At 37.5% G+C, this 11,593-nt stretch overlaps 1 protein-coding gene across 14 annotated transcripts in view; it reads right to left on the bottom strand.

The window, feature by feature from the left end:
* LOC124187153 (thyrotroph embryonic factor) overlaps window positions 1-11,593 on the bottom strand; it is a 219,627-nt gene that overhangs the window by 97,225 nt on the left and 110,809 nt on the right. For 12 of the 14 annotated variants that reach the window (XM_046579460.1, XM_046579461.1, XM_046579462.1 and 9 more), the window contains one exon: window positions 752-781. The exons of the other annotated variants lie outside the window; for them this stretch is intronic. In XM_046579460.1, coding sequence (XP_046435416.1) covers window positions 752-781 — 30 coding nt within the window. The remainder of the gene's footprint in view (window positions 1-751; window positions 782-11,593) is intronic. 14 annotated transcript variants of the gene reach the window in all.

Here is an 11,593-nt window from a genome sequence, read left to right as displayed (position 1 = left end):
TGTGAACTTTCCTCCGTGTTTTATTGAATTAGTTTTTATCTTGCAAAATAACATTTCAGTATAATGTATTTGAAAGTTTTTAAAATTATTTCATTCAATATTACTATAAAATATTTTTATAAGATTTCATAAAAGTGTAAAAAAAAGTTCTCATAATCTTTCTATAAAATATTTTATTGAAAGTTTGTTAGAAAGTTTTCATGTTACGTGGGAGATTTTTTTCATTATTCATTTGAAATAGAAATTAGTTCAACGCAGGATATGACAATGGAATCAGTTATATTACCTTTAACGTACGGTTATGAGTGACTTTTTTAGCCAATCACTAACTCGACGTATGTGCAATAAATCCATTTTCCTGACAATATTTGTTTCGACATCAGCCGCTGCGCTCGGTTGCTTGTGAAGAAAATTATTTTACCTGTGCGCCAATTTGCACCAACTAACTGTGGAAGTTCAGGTTCCGTGAATATTCATTGCAATTATATGAAGCTTCGTGCACATTGAACAATCAACGGTCAATAACTTGATCACAAAGAATAATTGATAGGTTGCTGCTGAAGTATTGTCACATTGAGTATTTGAATGCGAAAACGTGATTCGATGGGTGAATCGAAAATCACAGCAACAAAATAAAAAAATAAATAGATCAAAACAACGTTAAGGCGTAATTAATAGAAACTAAAAACGAGGTTATCAACGAAAAACAAAAAATGAAAATAAATGATGAATTTGGCTAATGCCAACTTACCCTTCAGTGAGGATGTTATCATGGGGTCACCTGAAAAAATGATATAAATATAAAGTATTTCATGATTGTTATCTGTAAATGAGGGTCCAAGTAAAGGAAACAATACGTTTCAAACAACACAGATCACTCGACTCGATCCGCTTGTTAATTATTATCGCCTGTAAGCCTCTCAACGAATAATTGGTGATCATGAAATCTTTATGCATTTTATCTTGATACCATGTTAAAAAAGTATACCACCAATTCAAAGAACAGTTCGACAATTCCAGAAGCTTTTAATTCGATCTAGTATCCCTTATTTGTTCCAAATACGATGACTTCAATTCAACTATTTTTCTCATCTCTTATCTCTACCAAATCGGAGATCAAAAGCAGGGGTTCTCGCTTGAAAAATCACTTTGACCTTGACATTACGTTGAGATCCAAATTCAAGGTCAAGGTCGTTGCAACCAGAATGTGAAATTCTGAGCCACCCTTGACAACTATTTTTAAAAACATTTTGATGTTTCCAACCGTTATTCCGAGCTAGCACACATTATATAACAATTTTCGTAAATTCGACCTTCATATGACCTTCCATGACCTTGTTTAAAATATCATTTTAAACGTAAAATTTTCTGCACTTTTCAAATCCGGAGTCAAAAGTAGGTCTTCCTGTTTAAAAAAATTATCTTGATCTTGAAACGACCTTCAAAAACAAGTTGTAGGTCAAAGTTGTTGGTACCAAAAGTCGACCCCCCTTGACCTCAACAACTTTTGTCTGAAACATTTTTCTGCATCCAACCATAAATCTGAGATATTTTCCATAATAGATGAAAATGGTCTACCCAGTATATGTGACCACTGCAAAATTCGTTAAATTTAAAGACAATTTTTCCATCCGTACTATCAGTGTCCGGTACTAGCGGGGACACTTCTCTGACACCCTAGTTTTTGTTACTAAATAAAATTGTATTTTATTCTCAGTTTAACGTTATATACTAATTCCAAAATTTCTTACATTGTTAAACATACTCTAAAGATTATAACAAAAATAAAAATAATTATATTTTCACCTGAATAACGATTTTATTAACGAATAACCTTAGGTGTCCGGTACTGGGGGACTTCCCCTATATTAGATTCTCACAAGTATTTTGTCGAATTAAGTGAGTATCGCATTTGACTACAGCATTTAGTTGAACCAAACGAATATCACTCGACTCAAATAATCCTATCGCTCCGCGTAGAATATTCAAAACGCACTTTGACAACTAGATCTGGGTTCTTCTTGGTCTGTAAACCACGCTTTGGCGTCTGCGCTCCTTATGCTCAAGGATTCAACGTTATTGCAACAGGCTTGCATTATTCTCGACGTGTAATCACAGCAAAGGGTGTTCGGTGCTTGAAAAGCGTCGAAGGAATGGCATTAAATTATTGCGCCGACTCGACATTTCGCTCGAACAGTAGTCGCACCATCTCGTCAAAAAACGCATCGCCAAGAGCACATCTATTTTTCTGATTCGTTTTTCCAACTCAACAAATTTATCAACTAGTGTTGCCAAAATTTTGATTCTTTGATATTCTCCGGATGTGTTGAAAAGATAGCAGCTCGATTTCCGCGGAGCTTGCGGACACTCTATAACAATTGCGAAATGAATGTTTTCGTTCTTGTGGAATAAAAGAAATCGCTGTACACGATCGATGAACTTTAATGAATCCCGACGAAACTGATCACTTTTTTTCCGTAAATTCGGTGAAAACCAGACCTTTCAGAAGATGAACGCAGCACGATTAAGCCTGGATTTTCCCCATTTGTCGAAGTTAATTCACCCTGATCCTCTTAACCCTTTGAAACGTACGTTTTGATTCAAAATCCCACCAGTGGTCGGTTTCACGAGCTGTATTCGAAGAACTATCTCGAATTCGGAGGTTCAAGCTTCGAATACTTCGGTCCATTATTTCTCAGAGTAAACCTTGAATTTCCAACGGAAAACCGTGTCTATGATACGACAATTACGCGTTTTGCAAAGGATGTACTGATATAAGTACAATATTGACGAAATTTATCGTTTTCAAGGTCTTAAGTTTAACCGAACAAACACAGTAATCTTGTCAAATAGATTTGATATTCCAATAACTAGGAAATATAGTATTTACAACTGTACGATCGCACTAAATAGTTGCTCGTTCCAGATTTTCTTGTAACAATATCCTTTTCACCGAGAATTTTCTAGTTGCTGTAACAAGTGAAGTTTATATCCATATGAGACACTAAAAAATATCGCATTTCTTTCCACAGCTTCACACCGAAGCCGCACAACGAGGCGCAATACTGAGAACCTACAGACTTGATTCTCTCGATTTTACCGTACAGTCAACGTGACGCTTCCCGTAAATAGCATTGTGTCTTGTGCCGCAGCCTTGTATCCGGAACATGGCAGTTAGTTGCGTAATACTTCGGTGCATTATACTGCGGGATAATACGAAATCCCGGTGGTTTAACAAATCTTTCATCAAATACTCTAATTTACTCGATCGGAAGATAAAGCGTCTCAAGCCTTCTTCGTTAATAATTCGCGATCGCTGGAATGAATGTTTTAACGATCACAAAGAAACGGCCAAGTTAATTATCCCAGCAGTATATTTAATGTTACATCGTCAAACGCAAATCCGGAAAGGATATAAATAAAGATCGATCAATCGTCACCTTTATCATGATCAGGTATCGTACAGTGTTACCGAATTGCCAAATATCGATCGCTACCTGCGACGCTTCAAATTATTAGAACATTTTCCAAAAAATGTTAAACTATGTCAAAATGAAAATTGAGAACAGAATTGAGGTTATATATACGCAATAACATAAATTAATTCTTCTTTCAATCGTTGATCGAAACAAACGATGTTTAGATCAGTACCGAACTGATGAAGATGCAAAGTGTTTAAACTTGATCATTCCGTTCCAATGAAAAGTACTCCAGTGTCGAATTCATGGTCCGACAGATAGTAAAATTATTACAAAATGCAATTAATAAACAAAATCGGTTTTTCCAGAATTCCAGAACACGAGAAGTCGTAAAAAAAGAGACACTTTGCCACCCTTCATCTTCACCCTTAACCGGCACACCTGGGGTACGAGATGATCCCAGCCGATTTTAGCCATTCTTTTAGTTCTGAAAACGATGCGCTTCATGCTTTGTAATCTTGGTTTGAGGCAAGAGTGCATCGCGACTTTGTTACTAATATACATTGCCTCCCCTTTCAAAACGAATACCTTTTTTCAACAATCACTATCGAATGATTTTTGTACTTGAAGTAGCATATTTCGAGTACGTTCAATAAAAATTTCAAATGTTCCAGCTGATAAAAGTTTGGAGGTTTTTTTTTGTAAAAATAGTAATTTTTTTGAGAGATTTCAATTATTTTTCACATCAATTATTTTTTTTTTTTTTCTCAACACGACTGATATCATATTTTGAAAGACAGAAAGACCAAGAGTCTCTGGTAAATTTTGAAAATCAAAATAACCAGCAATTTATTCGTGATACTTATAACGTGAGGTTTGGTTGTTGGGGTCTTTCTTTCACAGAACATCGGCAAATACTGGCGAGTGTGAAAAATATGGTTAAAATAATCTTCAGCCGTGACCCACGGTTGTAATATGATTTTTAAAACTTCCATCATAATTATGAAAATAGTCGGGAAAATATCTATACATATTTGCAAGGTCAGTCGAAGCATGGTTTACATCAAAGGATGGCTACACAATCATGAAAGTTGGTGACAGTCAATGTTTTGAACATCATCATCCCGCATCCGCCGTCATAGGTATTGCTTCTATCGCAGTTTAATCGTGATAAAGTTCATTCCCCAGTTTCAGAAGCAAGTATTTTGCAAATTTGTCCTCGCCAAAGCAACAAAATCATTCAAAAATTTGAAAAATAATAACAATGTAGTGTTAGCTCAAGGAGGTTCGAAAAATTGACGCGAACACTGAACATACCTTATAAAAAAGATTGTCTCTAACTTTGACGGTGACCGCGAATCTGATGTCAGAATTTGATAATCTCTAAATCTAAGATAGCGGACCCAATATGACGTATGTAAAATAGAAAAATCTATCAAAATTTTATGATTCCGGCCAAAACTTATTACTCGGGGTTTTTTGAGGTTATACGAAGTAACAAAGATCACATATCGACTTTTTAGGTGGGACGTTGAGCATTCCACTGTGACTGAAAGGGTTAAAGCGTAAAATTCACTTGAACAAAATAACGAGGCAAAAAAATTTGTAAAAAATACTACGGAAATTAAACAAATGAGCACTGGTTGTAAATAAACCGATCAACTTTTCGTTGCGCTCAACGATCGGCCACTTTTTTTTAGCACCAACCCAGCGTCAGTTTTCGATACATATCTCCATAGTTTATCCAACTATGCTAGATAGCTGCTGTCTTCAGGATATCTGAGTGACTTTTCTAGTCGGAATATATACCTAAGCTAGTCGTTCTGAGTGGATGTTTCTCTCAGTGTAGCCGGCAAGCAGCACCGAAGAGGACGCGGGGTTGGGCCCAGTGCGTGGGCCTCGATGGGCAGGGCAGGGGTCAAGGGATCACCCAACGAAAGAAGAGGAAGGGAAATGTTCCTCGCCAAAGATACTCTATCTTGACTCGCATAATGCTCCAGTGGGAGGCGCGCTGAATCTCGTAGACGAGGCTTCTTCTCGCCGAGCGGGCGTATCGCCAACCTCCGATCCCCGAACAAAGAGAACTGCTGCAGCTGAAGGCGATTTCAACCTATTTATTTGAGGCCTTTTTACCAAGTTCTTTGGTATTGTAGGAATTTTGCAGTCCGTCATGTTAATTCGTTCGTGCATACATTTTTCCTTACAAGCGATTAACTTGAAATTTTACACACATGGGCCTTTGGGGTCGCTGATTACGAATCTGAACTCGAAACTCGAAAAGTCAAAATGACAAATCCAATATGGCGAACGTAAGTCTAAAAAGTTATTTGATTTTCATGAAACGTTTTCTTAGATGGTTTTTGGGGTCACTGATTACGAGTCTTAACTCGAAAGTCGAAAATTCAAAATGGCGGATTGTATGCAGGGGACAAAGAAAAACGGGAACAAGAATTTCGAAAAAATTATGTACAATTCTTCGATGTGTATTAAGTTTGTATAAAAATTGGCATCCGGATTTTCATGCTAGATTAGCAGGAAATGCTTTCTTTTGTAGAAAGTTACGATAATTCAGGCTTTTTAGAATCGGAAATACATATGAGAAGTATAACCAATACGAGTTGAAAATGAAAAACTGATGACCCATTAAAAAGCACTTAAAAATTATGTGACTATGTAAAAAATTCATGCAATTAGAAAGGGAGCCTCGGTTTACCGAAACTGGTTACATGATACACTTTTTTCATTCAATGAACGGTTCAATATCGTGATCGTTTATAACTTTTGGATCCTTTCGTTTAAGCGAGGAATTTAAAAAATATTCGAGCGCGGTGAAAAAAAACTTTGTGTAGCTCAACGGATAAAACAATATGTAATACTTCTGTCAAACCCGTTTTTCCGAATTTTTTACTCTCTTCCTCTTTTTCTCTAAGGTTTCATGCCGATTGACTTCGATTCGCTTCACAGCGTTTGAGCAAACTGGCAAAACTAAATTAGAAAACATGCAGTGAGCGCCTGGCAGTTCCGTATATACATATGTATACCTATAATGTATATGTATATCTAACTGTAGCTTACGTACCACAGTGTTAATCATAAGTCAAAGAGAAAGAGCAGAGGTAAGAAAAATTGAGTGAAGAGAGATAGAGTGGAAGAGATTTCCACGGTGATAACGGATATCATATTTTCTACATATTAACACTAGTAAAAAAATGTTTAAAAAGAAAAACTAAATTAGCTGTAAATCGGCAGATTGGTGATTAGTGTGTAGTTGAAAAGAACTATTGAGAAACTAAATGGTTCATGATAATTAGAAGCAGGATATAAATTTGACGATTCGTGACTCCGTAATAATTATAACTCTTGTCGAGCGTTGATCTATAAAATCTACAACTGTTGAATGAATGATGATCGAACGAACGAATCTGTCAGGAATAATATAACAGTGTATTTTTAATATTGTTTACGAATACAACAGTTGATTACATAAGGAAAAAACTTTGTTTCTGCGTTTGCATCTATACATAGTGTAAAGTGTTTTTGTGTCATAAATTATATTGCAACAAATGAATGATATTTTTCCCCGTATCGATACATCATGTAAAATCACGTACCGCGACAAAGAACGGAAAATCTTACAGCCTGCAGTGAAGAAATGAAACGGCGACGGCGTAGAATTACGATAACTCATCTCTGAACTGCAGCCGATATGCAAACGATTTTGCGCAATCCATACACATATTATATATACTTCATTTCACTCTTACCTTAAACGCTTGCAATTGTGGCAAACCTACGTATTTATGGAAGTTCTTAGTCTGAGATAGACAATTGAATTCGTTTTTGACCGGTATTTTTTTCATTCGGTAAACGCAACACCGATTAGGATCTAGCAATCATTCAAACATGAATGAATTATTGACGAAAATACATACATACATTTTGTTTCATTGACATTCAATTGCTTTATTCCACTTTGAAATCAATTTTTCAAATTCTCATTTAAAATTTGTTAAATGTATCGTACAGTTTTTCTTTCGAACTTGAAAACTTGATGAACAACCAACGGTATCCGTAATAAATCATAAAAACTGCAAATCTGTTTTAAAGTTGAGGCAATAAGATAACAGTAATAATAACGATGGCGATAATAGTTTTTTTAGGATTGCCATGAAGTTTTAAATTTCTATTAGGCTTCTTTTACTGCAATTGGTGTATGATATTTATTCAGACTTTCCGTATAAAATTCACAATGAAGAAAATACGTTTGTATAATGTATGATTAATTGTTTGATGTTTGATAAGATCAAACGTAATTCAGTTTCATTGACTCCGAATAGTTGAGCAGACTGTCAGAAGAGATCCGTTACATTCAACTGCAGTCAGTAAATCATAAATGTTAACGCATAATATTTAACGACTGTGAGAAAACAATAATTACTATGCCAACCGGTTACCGTCGAAGGCAACTAAGTAGGAACCATTAGAGATGGACATGGTCGTAAAATAATTTTTAAACGATGTATGCAGTAGTGCGCATAATAAATAGATGTGGGTGATCAAACAAAAACTGACCGGCTAATATACAAGACCTTTCTAATATAAAATTGGAAACCATTTCCATTGAAGATAGTTGCGCGCCATCGAGCGTGACTGCTGAAGAAATAAATAGCCGAGGGACAGAGTCAATTTTCAAACGATTTTCTAACCCCACTTCAAAGCAAGCTCATAATATCGTACACAAGCTGTGACTTTGGTTCAAGTATAGTATGAAAAATTTTCAAGTGTCTTCTAGAAACGACTAAAATTGGCAGTTAAAGCCGAACCGATGATCAACTCGCTCTTCGAATCATTATGAATTACGCTGGAAAATCATGATTGGTTCATTTTTAGGTGAACCTGAATTCTGAAGCGATAAGTTACACCCGCTAGAACTTCGTCGGGTGATTTTTAACCGAAGTCAACTGTCATTGAATATGTGCAGATTGAAGTATTCAACTTCATACAGGTACAAAATTTCTTCTTTTTTTCACAAGTAACCTTGAATTACAGAATCACTGCCGAAGCACATCGATTGAACATTTTTAAAACACGCAAACGCCTGGAACTCCTCCAAAAAAAGGCGAATCCAATATTCAACGGTTTGTGAATAATAATGAAAAAAAGCATTGTGCTAATAGACGTATCAAAAATTTGTTCAATTTTAAAGATGTAAGTTACTTGGAAAACATTGTCAAGTTCAAATTCAAAGTAGTCGAATTAATGTTCTTCGAGCTAAGATTCAATTCACTCGAAAAGCAAATCAAGCATCGATGATTCGAGTACGTGTAAAGGAAAAAATTGAAACGCCGACGAGGAGCGATATCTAAAACGGAAATCGCAGTGATTTTCCATTGTCCCGGTGCTATGGTAGCCTGGAAGGTGGAAGGCGGTGTTCGCACGAATGCAGCGTGGGCGTCGTAGGAGATTTTTCCCTCAAGGTACAGCAGCGCCTGACTCATACTCCGCGACAATCCGAGTCACACTGCGGGTATGAAACCTACGTTGGAAACGCGACGTCGCTAAAGCGAAGCGTAACACATAAACACACACGTGTAACTGTTATCCCACTTATGTTGACGACACCGAACTTGTCTCCCTCTAATATAACTTGCGTCGGAAGCTTGTCCTACTTTTCTATGGGAACGAGATAAAAGGGTTTACCCGGCGTGTGTGAGCATAATTGCAGACAGTCGTTTCCTTATCGACGAAAGCATGTATCGACTCCGGAGAAAATTCGTGGGAGTCAAAAGAATCGAACGTTCGAAAATGTGAACACAGTCTTCGAAAGCGCATCTAAGCAGCGAGGCGATATTTGGTAGGAATCGATCGATCTGCCGACCCTAAGATATCGCTCTTAGCATTTTGAAGCGCAAATGTTTTTTCGCGGTCTAATTCCTTGAAACTGGGTATACATTTAGGGGTTCTCGATATCGATGTTTTTAAAAATGGGGTCAGATCTGAGAAATTGTCATATAGTTCGGAATTCTGAATCTAATACGAGCGAATGGGATCAATTTTTATACTTTCAGTCAACCGTATTGGATCCACCATCTTGAATTTTTTAAATTTTGAGGGTGGATTCGTTTTAAGTGACCCTGAAAACCCCCGAGTAACAAATTTCAAGCGAATCGGATCAATTTTTATATTGTCAGTCCGCCATATTGGATCCGTCATTTTGATACTTGACGTTCAATTTGTTTTCAGTGACCCCAAAACCCCAAGATTAACGAGTTCCACTTTTCTAGCCCCCATAACATCCCCAAAATCACATTTATTCTGTATAAACAAGTATTTTCAACACTGTGTTTATTTATGGTGCTCACTATACTCGTGGAATTATCATAGTCCCTCCTAAAACATCGACATCGACGACTTAGAATTCCAATTATGCAAAAAAAAGGCATTCGTATATGACTCGCTGTGCCGCAAAGGGTTAAATCACCTTCCTTATTTAGCGCAGCATGCATATTTGCCAGCGAATGAACGGAATCAAGTAAATTGCCCGAGGACTTCGTCGTGTCCGATCGATTTATCGGTCAGCTTGTGTCGCTAGCGAGATTATGAAGTGGACTCGGCTATTTCGTCTACAGTAGGTACTCTCGGAGGACGTCACTCGATGGGAGATGAGCTGTGCGGGACGCAAAGTTGGGGATAATACATCAAGAGCGACGGGATCGCGTGTTGCCTTTGCTCCTCGCACACGCCAAAGGGTCCGTTGGCCGGCGACTAGCGACATTCTTATGGGTCGCCGTATAATCTCCCACATCTCGCTAATCTCTTACAGCGTACTTGTAACCCGAACGACATACATCACCCATCCGTAAATCCACCATTAGACCCGGCACTTCGCAATGTTCGGTGTCCACAGTAAGTGTCTTTCACTGTTCACGTCGAAATACTTCCGCGATACTATTGCAAAAGGTAAAAAGGAATCATTTTTTGTCTACAGATATGTCGAATTCAACTGATGTACGTATACTGTTGTTTGCGGAAAAAAATTTCAATAGCTTTTAACCGATCGAACACAACTGTAGGTAACATTGTAAGAAGAATGCGCCATGTGAGCTTCTATGGACTGTAACTTGGTGTCAATATAACACCGTACGATGTTGAATTTCCGCATGGGTCACAAAATTTGTTTTTTACTGGGAGGTTTCTTGGAGAGTTGATGATGCGAACGACGCTTTGCCAGCAGATGGTCAACCAAAGTTGGATTTTACACGCAGTTAGTACCCCAGACGTAACATCGATGCCTATGTGCTAGCAAAGTGGTATAGTAGTCTATACGAGTGGAATTTCATCAGGAGTACATGTGACATTAAGTATGATGAACCCATCTTTTGACATGATTAGTAAACCAATTGAAATTACCACTATGAGACCGCATTGTTCGTTATGTTTTCGAGTTGAACTTATTAGTGAGCGAGATAAGTTCTTATCGTTAATCTTTGAGATGCTGAGTTCTAGACCGAACGGTTTTATAAAAAGGGCATGCAATTGTGTGTCACTGTGAAGATATAACGATTTGAGAACGTGACTGTCTCCAAGGTAGAAGTAAAGGATGACCAGCCGGCGCATAAGTCAAAGTCAACGATATATGAAATAATGAGGGAGGCAATAGAGGATGTTGTCTTACTTCTCAGGCATATGGATTGTGGAAAAGCACTATAACTACCGTCGTTATATTATCTTAGGCAACGGAAAGGAACGCTGCTTGGCCTTGAGTGCAGGCATGTTGTAGGAATCAAGACATCTTTACGCTTAGAGACTCGCGTGTAAGACCTTTTCAACGTGTGCGTGTGCACACACTGCAGTTACGTGCTCATGGTACACCTGTAGTAACGCGATCGGCGTCGCAGCGTTGCTCCTCGTTGGGTTTACCGCTTGGTTGGAAATATTGTTGTTCAAGAATGTGTCGATCGTTAAAAAGAAACCGGAGTCAGTCGCGAGCCTTGCTGCTTGGTTGTAAAAAATTTCAAATTAACAAAACCGCGATTTGCTGCGCGTCTAATACGGATGAGACAATAACTTAAATGGCAAATTGAAACTAGGTCCTACAGGCCATAACTCAACCTGGGTTTTAATTCTATGACAGGAATAGATAATTGAGTCCACCTTTTTCCGGTCAAATGATC

The sequence above is a fragment of the Neodiprion fabricii genome, chromosome 7 (genome assembly GCF_021155785.1).
Source record: "Neodiprion fabricii isolate iyNeoFabr1 chromosome 7, iyNeoFabr1.1, whole genome shotgun sequence".
Taxonomy (NCBI): Eukaryota; Metazoa; Arthropoda; class Insecta; order Hymenoptera; family Diprionidae; genus Neodiprion; species Neodiprion fabricii.
Note: the sequence above shows the minus strand (reverse complement) of the source record. Positions and strands in the feature narration are given on the sequence as shown.